Below are 24170 nucleotides of genomic sequence, written 5' to 3' on the forward strand. Positions count from 1 at the left end.
GTTGATGTATTCACAGCAGTCTCGGTTTAGATAGATTCCTTCTTTACAGACTCTAGTGCTCCTTAAATCCTTGTAAGTTGAGGATTCCCTCTTTAACGGACTACTTGGTCTGAATACCATTGTCTCATTGTCTTGTGTCCACCAACCCATTTAATCCTATAAAGGTCTGAAGAGTCTTTTGGTAAGATGGTAAGATGTCTGAGATCCAAATGGTCAGTGACATCTCCTAGCACCATATCAACTACAGGCTGCTGTAGAGATTTAAAATGGAGTTTAGTTGCCATCACACTCCCATTCATCACAAGTAACTCAGTTTTGCCAGGGTTTAATGTCAGCTGGCACTCATCCATTCCAGGAGATCACAAAAGCATTCATTGATCATTTCTATTTAAAAACTTCAGCTTGACTTGAAGAAGATACGTATCTGTCACTGCTTAACCTTAGTTTGGAGTCCGAAGTGCAGAGATGTTTGCTCATCCTTGCAGATAAACACAGCCCACAGTAATCAGATAAGAAGATACCTGGGCTGTGAATCTGCCCAGGACTTAGGCAGGAACAGTAACCGGGTATGAGGAAAGAGACAAGGGCAAATCCATAAGAGTAGTCAGACACGGTTCCAAAGGTTAGGGCAGGCAGCAAACAAGCAATAATGAAGATCCATAAGCAGGGTTTACAAGCCAAGTCAGTCTAAAGCAACAGGAAACATGAAACAACAAACTGACCCTGCCCTCAGGGAGAGGCAGTGTTATTTAGGTGGATAACGAATAATCCACCTCAGGTAGAGTTAGATTGATAGACAGCAACCACAGATGAAGTCCAGCCCCCAGTGCTGCAGACAATACCAGGTAAACAGGGCTAGAACCAGACGTTCTGAAGTGGCTCACAGGCAGGGAAGATGTCTTGGGATACAGAAGGGTCCAGGTTAAAATCGCCCTGTCTGACACCTTTTGGGTTGCTCACACCTGGCCGTCTGGATGGCATGGTGAAAACTGTGACAGAATCTGAGTGTCATCTGCATAGCAGTGTACCATGTTTTATTATTGGAGGCAAATATGATGCAAATAACATAGATGACATGGAGTCTGGTGGAACTCCCTATTCCAAGGGAACAGGTGTGTATGAAGATACTCTCTTGGATCTGTCAGACCGAAATGATTTAAACCAGTTTAGGGCTGTATCATCCAGCCCACACACATCCTGCAGGTGACTTAGTAAGATGCATGGTCCACAGTATCAAATGCAACAGAAGCATAAGGAGTAGTGGTAATGAATGCTCGACCCTGTCAATGTCAGTACTATGCTGTTTCCTGAAACCTGATTGAAATGAGTCATAAATGCAGTTTGACAATAGCTATTGCTCTTTTAAAACCGAAAAAGGAACTACTTTCTTTAGTGGTGTGGGGTGCTGGTCCCTAATTAATACATATTGCCAATTGCAGGACACAGTCGTATAATTGTTTGTGTAATGTCTTATTCTTACATATAACAAAAAGCTCTTCCAATGGGACTGGAATATGTTTTTATAATTTGTAGACCTTCTGTGTATATTTGTTGTGGATGTTGGTTTTCTAGAATGATTTAATTACGTATTTTAATGGTGGGGGGAAAAAACGGGCTGGCCTGTTTCTTACTTATTCTAAATTCTGACTTCCTCTGAGTGATTAGTACAGATAAACTACTTATTCTTACAGTCCAATATTTTTCCTTGCATCAGTTTATTTTATTTTTTTATTTTAGTAATCCTCCTAGCATTATTGTTGAATTACCTCTGGTTGCTTCATCTTTGTTTTACTGATGCTTCTTATTTACAAATGAATTGTTTATTTATTTATTTATTTCCTCTCACATCATATAATTCTTCTAGGTCACTACCCTGGTGAACACAAGCAATAAGGGCCCATCTGGTAAGAAGAAAGGTCGGTCAAAAAAGGCTCATGTCCTGGCTGCCTCTGTAGAACAGGCCACCCACAATTTCTTGGAGAAAGGAGAGCAGATTGCAAAAGAAAGTCATGATTTGAAGGAGGACCTGATCTCCGCAGTAGAAGATGTGCGTAAACAAGGTAAGAGAAGGCTTTAATGTTTCATGATAAGAGGACAAATAGGGTGCTCATATTAGATATATCAAATACAGAGGAAGCATAGCCCTTATGGTCAAAAGGCATGAAAACTGGTCAAAAGGCATAAAAAAATGAATATCAAATTACGTGCTGTTTGAGGTATGTGCTTAACGGGAACTTAAATAACATTATCCCAATTTTCCATCTGCATATTGATGAGCTGCTCTAGAGTCCTGAGAATTGGTTATGAGACCCTTCAAATGTGTTCCAGGTATGCTGAGATGAAAGGTGACCATACTGACCCTTTGCATAGTGGTGCTTCAAAGAGGTGCTGCCTCTAGAGTGCCATGAATGTTATGCCATGCTTGAAGAAAATCATTTTTTATAAGCTTCTCTTAGAAAATGTCATCTCTGGTAGACCTAATGAGAGAAAAAGGACTGTCAATTTCCAGTATTTGTTTTTTTTTATACTATGTTTACTTATCTGTTGTGGTTCATGGTTTTGGATGAATTAGTTTGTGCAATTCAAAATGTTTCACAATAACTACTGTGTTAAACTTTTTAAGAGAACCAAGATGGTTGCTGACTATGTGCTTCAAAGAGCATCAAGATGGCCACCAGTCATGTGTCCTGGTGTAACCTAGTTTCACTAACAATAGACATCGTCTAGTTACAATAACAATAGAGTCAATGGAAGCCCACATATATTTGAAAGCATTCAAAACCAACCCTTTTATTTTGTACAGCTATCTTTTTAGATTATTAGCTGCATAAGGTATTTCAGCAGAGTTATATCCTAACATAAAGACCAAATGACAGTCACTCACAGTGCAGCAAAAGATAATGTTTAATAAAAATATGTTAATATTTGTTATATTTTCTTTTACATCTTTTTATTAAACATGTTCTATCCAAACACTTGTAATACTACAAGACAATTATCCTTTGCATTACTAATCATATAATTACCACATTTGCAGTTAAAACAATCTAAACACAAGTATGAAAGCTATAACAAAATTAAACAGTTTATCCTTAACGTCCCAGGATCTTAGATGAACTCGAGATAAAGGTTTCTGCTGCTCTGGATAGATGAAACTTCATGTCCCAGGATAGAAAATATGAACACAGAGCGCATACTTACAGCCATTAAATTTTTTTTAGTAAGGCTGCCTGTACCCTTGTACTGCTACACTGCTGCTATTCCCAAAAAACTCCCAAAAGCAGCTCTCAAACATCTACAGCTTTACAATTACCATAGTAACATGTTCCTCCTTCCAGCCAATTCCCTACTCATCAACCTGCCTCCTGACTCTGAACTGGTTAAACTGGTTTGTTAATTAACCTTTTCAGTGCTTAAAATGGCATCTATGTAGGGAATATCTCTTAAATGGTGAACTTATAACTTTGAGAGTTATGGGCGTAAAAAGCACAAATATTGTGTTAAAATGGTATACATATTTCATGTCCATAACATTATCCTTAAAGACAAAATTATGTATTTGTAAAGTGTGGAAAATAAAATAAAATGTAGAAATCCGGCAAAATGGCCCCTCCATTTTGGCTCCCTGTCAATCATTGTTCTAAGCTCTGTCCTTTGTACCTGGGAGTCAGCATAAAGAAAGTATAAAGAAGAGAGGAGAAATAAAACAATGTATATTTCTTTTGAAATGTATGCCCAGGCTTTACCTTGTCTGAACTGGATAATGATGTAATTTGGGATGTAAATAAAATGGAGGATCGTATGGAAAAAGAAATGTTAACACAAGTTTTATTCAATGGTATAAAGTGTCAATTCTCTTTTAACCCCTTAAGGACACATGTCATGTGTGTCGTGTCATGATTCCCTTTTATTCCAGAAGTTTGATCCTTAAGGGGTTAAACATGGTGGTGGTTTTAAACCACAGTTGGAAAGTTGGAAAACACCACTCCAGTTTAATCACAGAATGCTTCTGGAGGTGTACTTTTATGTTTGAAACTTTTTTTTTTAGTAATTTTCATTGGGTTGAGCAGACAATGGTGAGAAATATTCCAGTCAAGAAGACACAAAAATAACAACACACCATGTTTCTGATTCTGAGTGGTATCGTCAAACGTCTTGCACGATAACAATCCATAATGTAAGGATCAAATATGATTCTATTAATAACATTAAATAAAAAATAACTCAGAACAAAATGATTGCCTGGACCTATCGGAGTAGATCTGAAACCATTGTATATCCTAGGCATTCTACATAGCTGAGAAAAACCTGCCAATTAAAAAGTGCTCTGGACGGGTATTATTGGCGGCGGCTGTTCTTTAAAAGACATGCAAAGATATCTTGTGATTTCACATTTTCTTTTGACACATGGACATGTTGATTCTTTGATATCTACAATAGTGATACTCAAAGCCTCCAGTTAAAATAGAACTTCCAAACCATAAACTGACTGAACTTTTGAATTCGTGTTTCACAGTAATTGATGGACTTTTTGGCCATATTTAGATTTAGATCTTGAACTCAAGGTAAGATCTTGGTTGAGAGCTGAAGTTTGCAAAAACGGTATATTATTTGTAGTTTATTTCTTGTACTAAACCTCTTATTGTGAAATTGTCAAAAGTTGCAAACTACTGGTATTATCAATGAAATAGTTATGTTTCTATTGAATGGATCTATTCAGCATATTATTCTGCTTTAAGGTGTCTGCAGGAATCGCTGGTTAATCTATGTGTTGCCTGAAATGATTACTGTGCGGGCTACATATTAAAAGATTGGTTAACTGAGACACATCTCAACAAGACTTGGGCTTTTACATTCCCATTTGCTTCAGCTTATCTTGAAAGAAAAAAAATAAAACAAATCTGTAAATTCTGTTTCTCTGATGGGTATGCTAGCCATAGCCTATAGAAATTGAGTATTTCTTTATCTAGTCTGTGTGTTTTGAAATGTATGTTTGAATACATCACATACTGATTATGAATAATGATGTATTATTGTACAGTCTGTACAAGCTAAATATGTGGTCCAGTGATATGATCCAAACTCTGTTCATAGATATAGGATTCAGGATCATGCTCATTATATGCTTAAAAGGGCCACTAAAAGTATTTATCCACTTTGATTTATTTTAGTGGTTATGGTGTTTTACAACTATAGCTATAGTCCCTCCAGATAATATCATGCTGTTGTCAATCAGTAAAAAAAACAAAAAAAACTGGAGACTTCCCTGACACCCTAAGCCCCACTGCTGGAGGTTGCACTTTTTCTGTCCAAAATATATGCACCTATTGTATGCTCAGGTGATGCTATGAGAGCCTGTGAATCAAGGGGGAATCACAGAATTCATCCATTCTCATTTCAGTGTGGCTAAATCGTACCATACCCGGTGAACTTTAATCTCACTTATTGGCACAATGCAATAATCTGCCATTTAGGAGTTAAATCACTTTTATTTATGTTTATGCAGCCCTAGCCACACCTTATCTGGCTGTGATTAACACTGCCTGCATGAAACAAATAATTCAATCAGATGTTGACGTACTTTAGAAGTTTTTGTCTCTTGCTCTGTAAATTGAACTTAATTCATACAAATGAGGCTACTGCATGCTATTAAAGGGATACTATAGTGCCAGGAAAACAAAGCCGTTTTCCTGGCACTGTAGATTTCTAAGGAGCCCACTCCCTCATACCCCCCTGCCCCCTCCCGCGGTGCTGAAGGAGTTAAAACCACTTCAGTCACTTACCTGAATCCAGCGCCGATGTCCCTCGGTGCTGGGTCAGGCTCCTCCCCCTGCTGATGTCAATGGCCATGCTCACATTAGGAAAATCTGATGCTGGAGGTCCTCATGCAGGGTGTGAGGACGTCCAGCCTCAGATAACGGACCAAAAGTCAGTTTTAATTCTGGAAGCCCTCTAGTGCCTGTCTGGTAGACCGCCACTGAGGGCAGACTTAGAGCTGCAATGTAAATATTGCCGTTTCTCTGGAACTACAATGTTTAACATTGCAGCACTAGGTGCAAAAGGGATACAGCACCCAGACCACTTAAATTAGCTGAAGTGGTCTGGGTGCCTACAGTGTCCCTTTAACAGAGCAGAGATAATAAATTCTACATTAAACAGATTATGCAATAAAGGAAGTTTACAAAAATGAGATCTCTTTGACAGAAAGTGTTTGTAGGAGGACTGTGCATGTCACATGCAGGGAGGTGTGACAAGGGCTACATAAACAAAATTATTTAACTCCTAAACTGCTTTACAATATTTACCATATACACTTTAAGTAGAGTGAGTAGAGGTTTTAACAATTATCATTTTTTTTTTCTTTCACAAAATCATTTTTAATAATAAAAACAAATTAGAGGTGGAAGCTTAACTATTGCATAGGAGGCACCATAAATTAACTTTTATTCCCCATTTCACCACACCCATAGTAATGAGTTGTGAAACCTGGAGATATCCCACAATGCCTCACAAAAAAAAAAATGGCTGAAGAGTCCTAAGATTTTGAGATATGATAGGTGCTATAAAAAAAAAAAAAAACATTTAATTTCCCCACTCATTTCAAAATCATTTCTAGTATACTGCACAACAGGAGAACTTGTTCTTCATGAAACCTGTTACGTTTGGTGCAGAACATTTATTGTCAGTGTATTCTTACAATTATCAACATAATCTTTAAAAACACAATAAAATAATTATACCTCAGGAAACGTTTTCCAGCAGGGCTTTTAAACATGGATTCATTGTGACAGCCTATTCCATTGAAACATTTAGTTCAACCTTCTTTACTTTCTGCTTCCCCCCGTGTCTCAATCAATGAGACTCTGAAGTCCACGTTCTATATATAAAAGTGTTGGTCGGACTAAATGTAAAAACTGAGGGGGGGGGGGGGGGAGTAATATTTTTCTTTAAAGAAATCTTTTGGGTATTGTAACTGCTCATAACACATTTTCCAAGGGAAGTTGAATTGCCTGGCAAACAATAGCTTTTAAAGGATTTTGGCTGTTTGCATGTGTTTCTTGCAGACACAAATAGTCTGTGTTTGCTTTTCTGTAGGATAGGGCCATTTTTATCAGTACTTGCAGGGAACAGTTTATTTAAAAAAAAAAAAAGATTTATTTTAATTTTTTTACTTTTTTGTTCTGCTATTTTTTATTATTTTTTAAAGCGGCACACATTTTATTTGGTATGCAAAAATAAATACAGAAATTTTTAAAAGAAGTAAGAATACAAATGTGTGTGTATATATATATATATATATATATATATATATATATATGTGTGTGTGTGTTCTATTCTAATCTTTATTTTTAAAAAATCTTTAAATGCAATCCATATATATATAAATACTTTCAAAAATACTTGCCAATTAAAGTGGTTCTGTCACTTTCTTTTTTTCTTTCCATCTTATGGTCTCCTGAATCCTCCTAATGGTTGCAGTTTACCCCGGGACTAGTAATATTTACATTTATGTAATGTGCTTCCAGTCCCACTAAGTCTTTATTTAACGTGCTGCCATCTTCTTGTTAGAAGTCTCCTCCTCTGCCCTTCCCAGGATGCATTGTAGTCGGGATCCTGCAAGACTCGTCACCTCAAGGAGATGACTCCATGATATAAGGACAGGACTTGACTCTGAGAGGTGAATAAAGAGCTTGACGGCCAATTGTCAGGCTTCCTGCCCACTTACCTCCTGCCGGAGCTTCGGGTGCCACGATCCCCTCCGGCATTCTGTCTGTGTACAATTATGCGCCCAAATAAACTACCGAATTCGGCGTTCGTCGAACCAAACGCAGAATTGGGTAGATCGAATTCGGCGAATGAAAATTACGTCAGAGGTCAGATTAGCGGAATTTAACCAGTCAGAAGTAAATGATGCCTATTTATACTTACCTCTCCCATTTCCTGTTGCCCTGTTGTGGTTTCTTGTTAGCCCAATAGTGCATTCTTTCTGTATAGTTGTTTGGTACCTTGACTGCTCTCTCTAATCCATTGACCTCTGCTTGTTTCATCGTTATTCCTTACCTCTGTAATTCTTTGACCTCGGCTTGTAGAGTGACTCTGCTTATTTGTATAACCCGGCCATTCTAAGGACCGGTATTACAAATATTCTTGTTTTTGATTCTGTCTGTGTGTGCAGGTTCCCGGATTCCTGACACCAAAGGCAGAGTGGACAAATGATGTGTAGTTTGATTAAACCCTTTGTCAGCATTTGAGCAAGTTAAATCTGGGCTCAGAATGGGTTCTAGTTCTATCTATCAGATACGCCTAAAACTTGCTCGCTATTACCAGTGAAACAAAGCAAACTCCATTTTTATTTATTATGATTACTATCGCTATGTGCAAAGAAGGATTTGTGATTATCAGTGGGACGAACTGGCAAGGACGAGTGTGCGTTAAATACTGTATTATGTTTATATGTTAAGTTATGGTTAACAATATTTGTTTGTACATAAAGCTGTGGCCTATTTTGTACCATAAGCATGTCTCAGGTTTTATTGAAAAGAAGGTGGACGGAATGGGGGATTTTGGTGTCTCAGTACACTGTACCCACTACTTAAACACAGGACTTTACATAGTTGGAGGGGATCTGGGACCAGTAGATGTTGCAATTCCCTGTTCAAAAACTGTTGCAGATATTGAAAGTAGTCAAAGGATTGTTTCTATTTGGGTGTTTTATAGCATAACTGAATTAGTGACCCATGGAACATTGGTGACCCATGGAACATATTATAGCCTTCATAATGTATAGGATGAGAGAAAAGTTTCAAAAGAATGTCACAGCTCAGTAAAATCAACTCCTCACCCATTGACATAGTGTCATAAAAGAGCCGAGGATCCAACCATGTATCATTATTGTGAACTACTGTCCGACCCTTGGATATTGGTGGATGAGATACAATTGTAGCCCACTTTTTTAATTTGCTTTACTTTTCAGTTTTTAACTTATTTGTATTTTACTATATGCCCTTTGGTGGCTCATGCAGTAAATTTGTAATTGGACTGCCTCCCTCCCATCTGAGTCATGCCCTTAGAGGGTCACATTGTATTGCAGGACTAAAAGTATATTCAACTTTTATATTTCCCAAAGCTGTTGTTGAAATCCTTGGTTTGCCCATTAGAAGATGTGTGCAATGCTTTAGCAGAAACACCAATCACATCTGTAAGTGCCCTTTATACATGACATTGTGTGCTTGTCAAATAAGATGCACTTCTCTGTGACTGTAAATGTATAAAGCGAACAAGCTGAGTGACAGTGTTTGGTGTAATATCTGCTGGCTGTAGTACTGAGAAAAACTTAGCGAGATAAGGCAGACATTATAACAAGCTCGATAATGCTCATCTATCCTAGAATCACAAAAACACGGGCTATTTATCTGTAACCTTACTGAGAAAACATGTTTAACGGAGTGTTTGATTACAGAGACATAAGGTTTTCTATTTTTTCTTTTAGTGAAAGCTATCACAAATGTCAAGGAGGATGGAAAAACTAGCAGATTTCTTAGAAAAAAATGACTACTTTATTGGCACTAACTTTAATATAAATGTAGCTTAGTGGGAAATGTATCCTAGATTGCTTCTGATGAGCAATGTGCATTTGGTTCTTGCATAAAGTGCCGCGTCCTTGCAGACATGGCCACTACTGCCAATAGATTTTTTTTTTTTTTAGCACTTTGATAATTCTTCAAAAGCATTGTAGCTCATTATATCTATGGAGAAATGTACATCATGTTGAATAGGCTATAACAAAGGCTTGTTTATCTTGCACCTTGCAGATGTTAGGGTGTAAAATCAGAAGCAGATAAAGGAAGACAAGGCATATATAATCTGTATTTAACAAACGTGCAGTAACAAAACCAAGTAAAGATTTGAAACCTGGAAATTTTCATAATGTACAATGTAATATAACAATACAAAACCACAAGGGAAGGAGCTGTGATTCGGCCATCGTAAAATTCTCTGGGACCTTATTACCAAGTGGTGTTTACAAAGATCATCTTTCTCTGCAACGTGGCACTCAAACCAAATTCACCTGTACCATAGTGGAACTCTTTCTGCTTAGATTCTACTTCATTACTTTAGTCCAACTATATTGGGACATGCAAGGGGGGAATGTGGTGGCATTTAAAATGACATTATAGGCACCCAGACTACTTGAGCTCATTAAAGTGTTCTGGGTGAACTCTCCCCGTCAGTTTAACCCTGCAATTGTTGCAGTTTTTGATAATCTTCAATAAATGCCTTGGATGGTAAAATCCACCTCTAGTGGCTGTCTATCAGACAGCCACTAGAGGGACTTTCGGGTCATTATGCGACTTTTGGTCGTGTAATGCTGGATGTCCTCACGCTATGCATGAAGATATCCAGCATCAGCCAAAACCCCATTGGTAAGCATTGAAATAATTGGGTCAGTTTTTCTAGTTATTTTTATTGGATGTTCCATGGAGTTTTATTTTAGATTCTCCACCTTTTCACCTCTGAGGACATGCGGGACATTGGCAGCACACTGCCTCCACTGGTACTGCCCCGCCTGACATCTAAGGATGTGCATTAAATGTTTATATAGCCTTCTGATTTGCATATCGACTGGGGAATTTCCTTGACCATACAGCTTCAATAATGGCATAGTAAATGACAGGAAGGCAATTGTTGTATTCCGCATATAGTGTTTTATTGTTCTGTCTTTTGGCCCAGTCAAAAATGATCACTCTAACATGTCCTCAACTGTTTTGTAACCGCAACGATATGATTTATATTTTGTGTTCTTTTTGTATTATTACAATATTGAAAATTGGTGCTAAATATGATGTACAGTATATTTAACTAAATGCTTTGTTGGTGCCTGTGCTAACTTAAGAATTACAAAATAAGATGGCTAAGTGCAGAAATGTAGCCCTGGAAATTGACTCTGGCTGCTTAACCCCATGTACTCAAATCCCGGCTCTATGAAATGTCATGCCATGTTTAAACCATAAGCATATAGATACATGTATTTAGAAAAGAGCAATGATTTCCACTAACTGCTACATAATAACTAGACTGGACAATATGCAGATCTATTGTTTAGGCCTGATGAACCTATGGCAGTGTTTACTTTAGAAGTTCATATCTCTTGTTTTGTTAATTGAATTCTAATCACCCACAGGAGGCTGCAACAGGCACTATATTGCAATAACAGCAGTAGTTAAACTCTAAACTAGACACAATGTGCAATAAGTGATGCTTACAAAATTAGACCTACCTAGAAGGTCTATCTGAGACCCTGTATTTGGAATAGCAGAGTTTCACTCTGCTATTTCGGAGGAAGCACCTCTAGTGACTCTATGCGTGACAGCCACTAGAGGCACTTAAAACATGCAATGAAAAAAGTCTGCTCTGCACAGCGGCAAGGTTTTCACCTGCAGGGTTCAAATGGGTCATTGTGGTGAAGTGGTCTGGGCTGCCCCTAGTGTCCCTTTAACACAGACTCCATTGAAGATCTGTAGTTAATCTCTCCCCTATCATCCTTGGGATGTACATTACGTCCATAAGTGCAAATATTTGCATAAGATCACATGCCATGATTACTTGTAAATACTTACCTTTAATTATGTCCATACACAGGAACATTGTGTGTAGAGATTAAAGGCAACTCCCCAAAAAAGGTTTAACACATTTTACTCCCAGAGAGCTTACCTGTTTCCTCTAACTGATCCGAGCAATTCCATAGTGGCCCCTGGTCAATTTGCATTGCAAAAACACAGCTTTTTCCAATCCATAAACTTGTGAACAGCAGGAAGATGTCTCTCAGTCGAAACAATTTTTTGAAAAAAACTTATTTCAGGACTTTTTACACAAATTTTGTCTGGCTGTCGTTTTAACTCTGCAGAATTTTGGAACCAAGATTTTGAATCAGAAGTACAAAAAAAGATGTAAAATGGACTAATCATTGTTCAGCAAAATATATCTAAAAATATTATATTATAAATATATATATATATATATTTCCTTATCTTCTGAATCAATACTGTTTGGCTTTACAGTTGTTCTGTAATTCAGTTACATTTCGGCTCGAAGTTCGGAAAGTCAGTTAATCACTCGGTTGACCCAAATTGAGTCGAATTACTGTTTGGCCAAAAAAACAGTCTAGTAGTCAGCATAGAAAGAAGGCAAGAACCAAAAACAACAGTTTTTCGTCTCGAAAGGCAATGTGTGCTCTTGTTGTGCTAGAATTCTAATGGTATTTGATGCCAATTGCTAAATCATATCTTTCATCATTGCACATGGACAAAGAGGGACACTTTTAACTTCAGGGGTGTGAGGGGGTTAGCCAGGGTTGGGGCTGATCTGAGAAATTTTAGGTGACTTAGTAAAAACAATGTATACTGAAAAAAAGTAATTTCAAAAAATGTTATTTTATGTACATAGACTGTCTCTCCTAAATAGGGACACCGGGGAAGTTTGGCAGTTTGGCTAAATATCAAATGTATATATTTGAAATAAAGTAAAGGGGTAAAACAAGTTAGTTATTTTTCAATCTTATGTTAAATGTTGTCATTTTGAGAGAATGACAGCCCCATCCCCCTTAAGAATTGTGGGACGTGTAATCTTATAATCCTTTTAAATTTTAAAAGTTGCTACGTCTTGGATGTTAAAGAAAATCATACAGAAAAAAAAATATTTTTGTTAGATCACAGTGTACTTCAATCCACTTATACCATTTACTGATGGAAAGACAAATGAACAAGTATTGCATAATGTCTGGATAAGATCCCCTCCCTTTGGGATGTAGCTTTTCCAAGCACTTTGAATTGAAGAAAAGTAAATGTGACATATGAGCCGTAAGATTTATGATGACAAACACGGATACCATGTTATGCAGCTAACACATCCCTAACTGTTAAAGAGATTGCAGTTCTATGTTAAATTGCTATAGGCCCAGATCTTTTATTGAGTTTATTTGTCCACATAATGTTCAAATGTTTCCCTTGCTGGCGGTGAATGCTTACCTTACAGCCAGAAAGTGCGGGGAGATACAAATTATTACTGTAGGATATGAAGCAAAGCCAAGAACGGACCTTCTTTGCTAGATTTCTGTGAGATGGAACACAATTCGATTTTACAAAATATAACTTTTCATTTGCTTAGCATAGAATGAAAAAAGAAATGTGTTTTTCAGATTTTAGGGTACCACTCTCCCACTTTTGTGAAAACCATGTTTGGACATATTGACCTATTTTATAATAAAATGTGCGTTATTATTGATATGTTTTCTTTACAGAGAGTGCACATATAATCAGGACAATACTTGCTATAGAATAATAAATACATATCTGTCCTACTCAGGATGCAGAGTCTATTAACTAGCCAATTTAAACTCATCTCTCCATCTAAAAGGCACAGATGCCATGTTTTGCTTTGCAAACGTAAGGGTCACAGCTGATGAACCAGAAATTCCACTGGGTCCTTTGGCTTTTTGGCATATCCTCATTCTATGTACTGCGATCAAAACAATTTTCTCAAACTGAGTGAAATTCCTTGTCGAGTTGAACAAAAACTGTACAGTTATATATTTGGGAGATACTATACCTGCGATGTTCTGCCTAGATGATCCTTGACATTAAAGATACCCTTAACAGAAGGGAAAGTATTCTCAAGAGCTTCAAAATCCAGAGCACGGTTACAGTTAGAAGCTTTCTGGTTTACAATAAAACTTGAAAATAATTGATTTTATTTTAAGCATTACTATACCGGAACAAAATAACAACAATACTTTTTAAAAGGCCCAGTTACCTTTAAGAATAAACATCATTTTAAAAAGAAAATATCATTTTATATGCATTTGTGTGACAAGCTAAATGTTTTCTTTGTATCCCCTTTACACCATCATCAAACCACAATAAACCCTTTTACATTTTGATTTCATGGAAATATAGTAAAATGTAAGACTTTCAGCTTCTATTATCAAATGCTGTTAGGTTTTCTGGCTCAATGGGATTCTATCCTACGTTAAGGCAGGATTTGTTCTTTAACAGGTATGTGGTCGATATAATGAAAGTGTTCTAGGTTCATAATTTGAAAAGCACTTCAGGGTTTTTCATTAACAGGACCGAAATGTACACTGGAAATGTCACAATGACAAATATATGTAATTTGGATTTCATTCGCATTCCTGCACCTACATGGTGTAACTGAGCAGAAGCCATGACGTAGATGCTATTTGGCCATTACATAAATAATCCATATCCATCACTTTTCAAGGTATATAACTCTTATCATCCCATCATCCTAAGCAAGCAAAAAAAAAATATATATATATATATATATATATAAAAAAATGCAAAGTGTATACATCACTTTTAGATTAAAGGCAATCAATATTCTTTTACATATGATCTACAGAAGACTGATGGAAGTTTAAATGGGGGTTTTGTTAAATTTAGGCTGTTAAAAAGCTTTCAGGATTGCAGGAATCCTGGGTATTTCAAAGTCCAGTTTTTGTTATAACTATACAAGTTCAAAATAGTATTTTGTTTTGTTTTTTTCGATTTATTTATTATTTTATTTCTTAAGAATTTACCCCATAAACAATAAATGGTGGTGAATTGCAAAATAACTTGCAAAAATAGACTATAGCTCACAATTTACTACTATTTATTTACTACCATTTAAAATGCCTGCTCGGTGAATAAACTCGGATGTTACCATTCCTTTTGTCAGGGTACCTGAAGTCTCTACCTCGGAGGAGGTTAGACTTCCCGACGTCCGTTCTCTCAGCGGGGCTGATTCATCTAATCCTCACAGCTCTCGTAGTCATTCCCACGCTGGCCGCGAGAACCCCACTTCCTTTTATGACACGACGCTCAGGAGCCGACGTCATGACGGCAATCACATCCCGACCTGTCAATCTGGTTCGGAACAACGAATCAGGACTCGGCAAGGGCGGAGCCATGATTTAGAGAACCAGGGTATAAAAGAGGGATGTGGCTAATGGTTCATTGCCCTGTCGTGGTTCTAGCTTGTCTGGTCCCTCAGTGCTCTTATGTTTATCGTTCTATCTGGTTTTGACTCGGCTTGTACTATCGTTCCTGTTTACCTCTCGTGTCCTTTGACCTCGGCTTGTCTCTCGCTTACCTGTCCTCTCGTTCCCTCGACCCCGGCTTGTCTCTGACTATTCTCTGCTTTCTCCTTACGTTAGTCCGGCCATTCTAAGGTCCGGTATACGTACTTCTCTACTGTTCGTACTCTGCGTGTTGGATCCCTGTCCCGATCCTGACACCTTTCCATTTAGAGCCATTGTTGGACTTCATTGTCCATCTTAGGAATAAGCACCAGCAATGGTTGATGTTCCAGGAGGACAAACTATTCCTAAACACTGACAAAACTGTCACAATGATCTTTGGAACAGTACCTAAATTACAAAATTCCCACCTATCCATCAAAACAAATTCAAATAGAACACTGACCAAAGTTGAAATACTTGGGTATGTTGTTAGACCCCAATCTATCTTTTGGCCTCCACATAGAAAAACTTGCATCTAAACTTTAGCCAAAACTTGGTGCCCTGTACTTAAACAAATCCTGCCTAAGCCCTACAGTAAAAGAAAAGAAATGCTGATGCCAATCATTGATTATGGGGATGTAGTATATATATCTGCACCACAATCCCACATTAATAAACTTAATAGTATTGTATTATTCGTTCTGCCGATTTGTGCTACAATGTAATTACAGGACCCACCATTGTGACATGTTAAAAGAACTAAATTGGCTGTCGCTGGAATCCCGACGCACACTTCATCTTTCCAGTCTTGTGTTTAAGAGCTTTTCTGGAAAACTCCCACCCTGCCTGAGCAAAATGCTCTCCTCTGCTGTTTCCACCTCCTATGACCTCCGATCCAGTACCAGCACTTTTTTTAGTCTACCTCAATACAAAAAGAAAGCAGCCCGATCCTCCTTCTCCTACAGAGTGCCGCAATTGTGGAACGACCTCCCGTACACTTTCAAATCTTCCCTAAGCCTAACGTCCTTTAAGAGATCCCTCTCTACATACCTCAAAACAGAATGCACCCGTCATGGTGTATTATATATTTCCTACCTGTTATTTATTAAATTTTGCATATATTGTGTATTAATATTGTTTTTTTATTTTATTGTACCATAATGTATCAATGCAATGTTTTGTAGACCCAGGACATACTTGAAAAGAAGATAAATCTCAATGTATCTTTCCTGGTAATATATTTTATAAATAAATAAATAAAATAAATTATAATCCAAATGGCAAATGATTTAGGTAAACTAGAAATATGGTCAGAGCTGTGGCAACTGACATTTAATGTGAATGAGTGCAAGATAATGCATCTTGGATGTAAAAACCCAAGGGCAGAGTACAGAATATTTAAAAGAGTCCTAACCTCAACATCTGAGGAAAGAGATTTAGGGGTAATAATTTCAGATAACTTAAAAGTAGGCAGAAAGTGTAAGAGAGCAGCAGGAAATGCTATCAGAATGCTTGGTTGTATAGGGAGAGGTATTAGCAGTAGAAAGAGGGAAGTGTTCATGCCATTGTACAGAACACTGGTGAGACGTCACTTCTGGTATTGTACGCAGTACTGGAGACCATATCTCCAGAAGGATATTGATACTTTAGAGAACGTTCAGAGAAGGGTTACTAAACTGGTTAATTGATTACAGGATAAAACTTACAAGGAGAGGTTAAAGCATCTTAACATGTATAGCTTGGAGGAAAGACGAGACAGGGGGGATACGATAGAAACATTTAAATACATAAAGGGAATCAACACAGTAAAGGACGAGACTATATTTAAAAGAAGAACTACCACAACAAGAGGACATAGTCTTAAATTAGAGGGGCAAAGGTTTAAAAATAATATCAGGAAGTATTACTTTAATGAGAGGGTAGTGGATGCATGGAATAGCCTTACAGCTGAAGTGGAAGAGGTTAGCACAGTGAAGGAGTTTAAGCATGCGTGGGATAGGCATAACGGTATCCTAACTATAAGATAAGGCCAGGGACTAATGAAAGTATTTAGAAAATTGGGCAAACTAAATGGGCTGGATGGATCTGATCTGCCGTCACATTCTATGTTTCGATGTTTCTAAGCACCAATTGTTATCCTTTAATACATAATAAAATCGTACATGATCATGCACATATATAAATATTTAACTATATATTTGTTTTTCAATTTATATTTTTTATTAGCATTTATGTACACAACATATTGCTTTACCAATACCTGGGAAATTTATTAACATCCGAAAACCATACACTGGTTGTGGGAGCATGGACCTAAACTTTCTACACAAATTAAAGTAAAAAGAGATAAAGCAAGAAAATAAACATATTGAACACTTCCCATATTAAAGTAATGCATATAATAGTGAGGAAGACAAAATGTGTGTTCTACATTTCTGTGGTCATCCAGGAGCAGGCGGCATAATAAGGTCTTGGGGATAGCCTACGGATGAGACTGCTGCTCAGCCCTTTGGTGTATTTCCTGCCGCCTTCTCCTGGGTCGGTAGCTTTTGCTGGCAGTGTCTCTGGTATTGTTCTCTCTCTGGCTGGAAGGGCCCTCATGCCTAAAGCACGAAAGAACCCTTCTGCATTGTTGGTGAATGCCAGATTCAGTGTATCAGCCCTGTGAGGGACCATAAAGAATCCCCCACCCATCGGTATTTGACTGAATGGTCGCGTAGACTCCAGGTGACCGGTGCCAACTTTCTCTTTTCTGCTAAGACGGAGAATGGAAGGTCTCTGTGTAGCGTTGCCGAGTGTCCTTCAAAGTGTACTGTACCCACATCTCTGGAGCAAATAATTGTGGCTGATCTCGCCGCTAAGTCTCTGGTGATAACAATTATGTCTCTGGCTGCTCCTATAGGAGTGTCAGCAGGTTTGCGGACCCGGAATGTTGACATAATATATGGCGCATCAGGCTTCCCTTTGATGCCCATTGAAGTGATCAGCCGCTGCACAAACTGGAGCAAATCCCCCTCGCCAATTTCCTTGGCTATTTATTACATAAACATATATGCATTTCCCTTTTTTCCCTTTACTGTTGAAGAAAGAGTAGGATTCAATAACATACCTCCCAAAAATAGGAAGGCGAGAATCGGGATGAGGTTGGTGGAACCACCAGTGATGCAGATTATAGACAAGCGCATCTTTAAAAGGGACAGGCCTGTCCTGAACTCTAATAGGCTGCCTGTCCGACAGCCAACCTTCAGGATGATGTAGGGGGCACTGCTGAAGTTCTGTGCTGCCCGGGGACATTTCCCAGGTGTCCACCCATGCAGATCACTAGGGAACTGAAGTTGGATGGTGGGAGAGGTACCTGATATAGGTCATGTGCCTCCTAAAGCCAGTCTGTTGTGAGACTTGCAATAATCTAGCTTCAAAGTATACTTTATAAATATGTCAAAATGAAAATAAAGATAAAAATAAAGCATCATTAAAAGGTTCTCTACCCATTATAACTACTACAGCCCACAGTTGTGGTTATGATGACATGAGTGCCCTGGCACCATTCTTTAGTAATTTTTCAATGGTTTTCCTCCCACTTGGTCCTACCGGGTGCTGTGGATCCGGCGATGGTGGCCTAACCGCTACCAGCTTCTGCAGATCCTGCCCTTTTTCATTGGCTGAGGGCATCAGCTGAGTGTTCTCAGTCAATGAATGACACTACGTAAAAATAACTCCGAACTGAATGGTCATTAGCTAGCCTAAAACCCTGGTTCTGGGCAAACAAATCACCTCATTACATTGACGGGTTGGAGTTACACTTCCTTTAGTAAAAGTGGTCATGATGCTTGGAGTAAGTCATAAGTAAGGTATACATACAGTCAGCTTAACAATAGTCAAATTCAGAGGTAGAATAAAATTGACCTCTCTGATGGTCGTGTCCCTTTACATTGGTAAAATGTAAGGTGCAAGACTTAAAATCATCCTATTGGTGCTCAGTATAACTGGACTAACCTATTGTTTAATATTTCACATTTTCTAAAAAATGCAAAAATCTGACTTCAAGCTTAGTGCTTAGGATAAGGGATTTATTTCAATAATCACAGTGATATAACAATAATATGAGTTAATAACTAATCTCAGTTTCTCAAATTACTGGTCCTGTATTGAGAAACTAATAATCCGAGGATTCATGTATTTTTAAACCTGCTTTCACCAGATATGTCATTTATAAAGTGATTTCACAAAGCAGGATTGTTCACAATGTGATGATCACCGTACATTAAAGAATAGAAAAGCTTCTAGTTTAGTCTAATAATGAATTCATAACCAATTGAAATGATGCTTAGCAACAGCCCGGTGAATGTGGAATTAGGATTGCACCCAACAGATGGTTTCTTGAGTTATTCTGCTCTAAATTGAGGCTTTCAATCTTCCATGTGTCACTTTGTTTTACAGCAGTAAGAAAGCCAAATCACAGCAGCCAGAAAGCTTTATAAATGGGGAATGATTGAAAGAGACTTGTGGTCTGGTGGCATGTACTTTACAAACGGAGGCAGGATATCATTAGGTTTGACACTATCATGAAAAGCTAATTCAGCTGCACCAATTTGCGCCTGTGGCTGGTCTGTAAAGGGTTCGTTAGAGACTCCCTATAATTATTAACCCCTGATGGGTTTGAGCAGAACCCTTTCCATGCTGGTGTCTATGATTCTAGAAGCTAGAAGGATGAGGTTAACTTGCATATTGTGTATCCGTGATTGCATTCATGTATTTACTATATATGTTTTTAAAATCACAGCCTTATTGCTGTCTGTGTGTCCTGCATGTAAGTATATTATAATAGTTGAATACCCACATATCCATGGGTGGGGAGATAACGAGGGACAAAGGCATGTTCCTATTATTAACTATATATCCCTCACTGTGAGTTTGGATGGGAGATGTAAGTATGGTCTATTATTCCTTTACAGGCACCACCCCGCCACTTATACTTGGCGGTGAGGAAGGGAATGAGGGAGGGCTAGGGATAGAATCTATCCCATGAAGTTGCCACTGATGCAGGGTAGAATACCTCAATCTCACTGCCCAGGAAATAGTCTTGTTAGAGAGTAAGGAAGGGTTACATCCTTCCATTCGATATATGTGGTACATATGGCTCTCACATGTTGTTGTGTTTTTGTGTCAGCTGGCTAGCAAGAGCTGGCCACCCAACACACATGTAAATCTGTAAACCTCACACTGCGGATGATTTTGTTTTAACAAACAAGTTAATCTTTTTACAGATTTGCCTTAAGCTGGGGGTGACATCACAGGAATCTTTTAAAAATGCAAACCCTACATTTTATACAGGATTTGTACCAATTGAATGCTGCCATTTGGTTGAAATGACTCAATATTCACCATATTTGCCATTTTTAAACACCTGCAGCACCAGATCTATTGACTGCCAATCATCCAAAAAATAGAAAACCAAAACTTTTTAAAAACATCTATACCAGTGGTTCCCAAACCAGTCCTTATGGCCCAACAAAAGTCCAGGATTTCTGTATTTTCCTCTTTTATTCCAATGGAGATACTGATAAAACCTGGAATTTTGGTGGATTTCGAGCACTAGTTTTGGAAACATTGCTCTATATATTGCCTGCTGCATGTTATCATGTTTTGTTGGTTTATTTTATAAGTATATGATACTGATATTTAGTATGAGTTATTTACTTAACCAGTTATTGTCGAGAATCAGACAGGGAATATACAATGTCATGCCAAAATAGTCTACACATTTTTTCTGGCATAAAAAAAATAAATAAAAAAGTAATTTTTTTCCCCCCAATTTTTTTTTTTTGTAAAATGTATTTGGGCCGATAATTACTGTAGCCATAGCTGCCACCCAAGAGTAGTGTGAGTTTGAATGCAGGGCTTATTAGAACCTTGAGAGACATCACATATCACTTTTGGCCAGCTTGAAAATGTACCATTAATGACAATTTAACATTAATGACATTATTCTAGCCTAAAATGAAATCCTTGGTAAATTATGACAATTACCATATTAGTGATTAATCATGTGTGTGTCTAACACAGAGGATAAAAACATAAAAATCCCATTATTATTCAGATTAATTGTTCAATTACCCACATGATTCATGTAGAACTGGAGGCAATAAATAAGACATCTCTATTGTCCATATACAAAACAGCTGACGCAAATGTCTTTGAGTACAATGTACAGCTATTATCTGCCAGAGGAACAATGCCTGTTTCTCTCTTCCTTATTACCTGCCTACTTCTCAGCTGTTGGGCTCTTCTTTCTGTATAGATTTCAACCTGGCCTTCAAGAAAGAAATTAAGGCATTTCCCTCGGTTGCTGTCAGTTTAAGGATTTTGGGCTGTACAGGGTGATTGGATTGGTACTTATTATAACTTACAACTGTGTGTATCTTGTTGTCCAAAATATACCCCTATTTGGTTTTGTCCATTCACCTCTTGCTGAAGAAATCTGTCAAATAATCTGTCAAATAATCTGTCAAAGCCACACCAAATTTGGGCTATTGAGGCATATATCATACTGTACTGCTTTCTGACCTCAAAATCTGGTTTTCATTCAAATCATTTTACTAGAACACCTCTTTTAAATGATTGCTTCTTCAGAATTTCATGGAACTTGGTGAAACTACTAGAGCTTTTTTTTTTTCCCTAGATTTAACAAAGGTCATTGATACCTAAAGAGCAAATTTGTTGTGCAATATATCTTATTTTACATATAAAATTGCTAAATTTTATTTTACACGTAACAACCAAAGTAACTACTTTATGTACCACCCTGTGTTTATACTGTGAACAGCGTGCAGCTGATGCTCTCCAGAATCTCAATGAAATCGTTGCCAGAATCAAGCTTGTGCTGCACAGCAAATGTGGTCCTGCCACGTTATGTCACTAATGAAGTATGCAGCAAAGTTCTGTTCCCCAGCACCCTCTAATAACAATCACCTAGAGGGTGCCACACAGTTCCTTTAAATACCCTGCAGAGCATTAAACTGTCAATCATTACTTTTACAGTAGACAACTAGTTAGAGAATAAATGGCCTAATGTAAATTTGTTTTAAAAAAAATCAACAGCAAAAATGAATATCCTCCTGCCCACTCCACCAACTATTCTGACCTGGGGCCCAGATCCCAACATTCAGGGACTCAACCCCCAAAAGCCCCTCACTGACCATGCCTATAACAGAAGGTAATGTTTCCTGAGCATTATTATATGAAATATACTTTTAAAAATATTATATATATTTTTCAGTGTTTTAAAAAAATATATATCTTATGCAGATTGACAAGTGTCAATATTTGACAAAAATGATGCCATTGCTCTCCTTCCAGGAATTACTGATTATGATATTGTAACGGCTACCCAGTTAGTAAGAGGGTATCAGCCGTTGGTGACGTCCCTTTTCCCGGCAAGTTGCTGTGTAATAGTGGAGTTTCTTATTCCCATTCACTGGATCCAAGTAAAGAGTCAGGCAGAGCTAGTAAAATAGCTAGGTGATTATGCTGTAAATCCCCTTTCAAGAACGAGACAAGGGTCAAGAAGAACTGAATTTTAATGGCATGCACTCTCCTTTTATGTGATGCTGCCCATGCAAGGGAGACACCTACATAATTAACACAGTAACCAATACAATATAAGGTACAACCCACACATCTCCTCCCCTCAGATAAACCTTTAACATAATTAACAAAGATAATTTTTTTCCCACAGTTTTGGATGTACCCCAAATATCTGGGGTACATTCATAAGTCCAGTATCCCCAGATAGCCCTAAACTGGGGGAGCAACATATTTAAAAATCATCCTGTTCGGGTAACGGGTTCGGGAGTTATGGAGCTTTAAAGTTTTGACCGACCGCACAGGCACATTAGCCGAAAATAGTTCCATATGTTTTGGCCTTGCGGTCGGTCCTTGTTCGTGCATTAAAACATCCCGAAAGGCTTGCCATCCGTGAGTATCTTGATGTTCACCAGAATACCCATATGCTACTTAGTCTTTCTACCGAACGGCAGGGCATTCGGTAGGTTTGGTACGAATTTCCAGTACTATGGAGGTCTCAGCGGTGTTCGCCTACTCGAGTGTCCGATTTTAGTTCCAGACACTCGATGGCAAAACACCGCTGTTCGGAAGTTAAGATGGCCATGGCCATGTGTAAATGTCCCGAAATGGAGGCCACCCAGGGACTTAAACAAAGTGTTCGTGTGTTTCCCATGAAGACTGGATTTGCAGATCAGGGAGGTAAATTACCACATAATTAGGTAGCAGGGTGGTCCGGTGTTTGGTAGTTTGCATTCGTATGATGAATGCTGGGTCCATACCATCTTGGTCTCACAATTACGTGAATGCTTTCAAAGTCCCGAACTGCTTCAAAGAAGAATCCCCACGAAAGCAGGTAAGAACCTTCAATGTATATCCAGCTTGATGTCCTTTACGGAATAAACAATATATCTTTATAATCCGAGGTCTCTGTTCCTGTGTATGTGCCCGGCTAGCTCTTAAAGGGCCGGTAATAGCAAATGTTCCCAGGCACAGGGTGTCACGATACTGGGGAACCCAACACGCTAACACACACACAGACACACAGACAGAAAGTGTGCAGTACCGGTCCTTAGAGTGGCCGGGCTAAGCACACACAGAATAGTCAGGAGACAAGCCGAGTAAGGGGAACCAGAAAACAGAATAACGAGAAACAAGCCGAGGTCAAAGGGTAGGAGAAAGTCACAAAGTCAGTATAACAAGCCAGAGAGTACGTAACCAGAAAGCACACGTTCAGAATCAATACTATAAAGCAAAGACCACAACAGGGCACAGATAGACAGGAAAGGTAAGTATTTAAATCCTAGCCTGAATCCTGATTGGCTAACCACCAATCAGTATTAACAAACACACGTGGGGGATATCTATACCCCCCACTGTGTTTGTTGCACTGTAGCTTTAACGCCAGGTCACGTGAGTGACCCCGGCGCTTAGATAATAGTGCCGGCTCCCAGCGTGCAGCGTTAGACATGCTGCCGCTGGGAGGAGGAGAGGAGGACGCGAGCGGCGTGTCAAGAGGAGAGGACGCCGCTCGCTTATCGGTAAGGGGAGAGGGGACCGCGGGCGGCGACGGACCGAGGGTGAGTGC

The 24170-nt window shown here is 38.4% G+C and overlaps 1 protein-coding gene across 4 annotated transcripts in view; it reads left to right on the plus strand.

The window, feature by feature from the left end:
- The window catches only part of CTNNA2 (catenin alpha 2), a 1421691-nt gene that overhangs the window by 257214 nt on the left and 1140307 nt on the right, over window positions 1-24170 (plus strand). For all 4 annotated transcript variants that reach the window (XM_063457611.1, XM_063457613.1, XM_063457612.1 and 1 more), the window contains exon 3: window positions 1865-2060. In XM_063457611.1, coding sequence (XP_063313681.1) covers window positions 1865-2060 — 196 coding nt within the window. The remainder of the gene's footprint in view (window positions 1-1864; window positions 2061-24170) is intronic.

This window comes from Pelobates fuscus, chromosome 6 (genome assembly GCF_036172605.1).
Source record: "Pelobates fuscus isolate aPelFus1 chromosome 6, aPelFus1.pri, whole genome shotgun sequence".
NCBI lineage: Eukaryota > Metazoa > Chordata > Amphibia > Anura > Pelobatidae > Pelobates > Pelobates fuscus.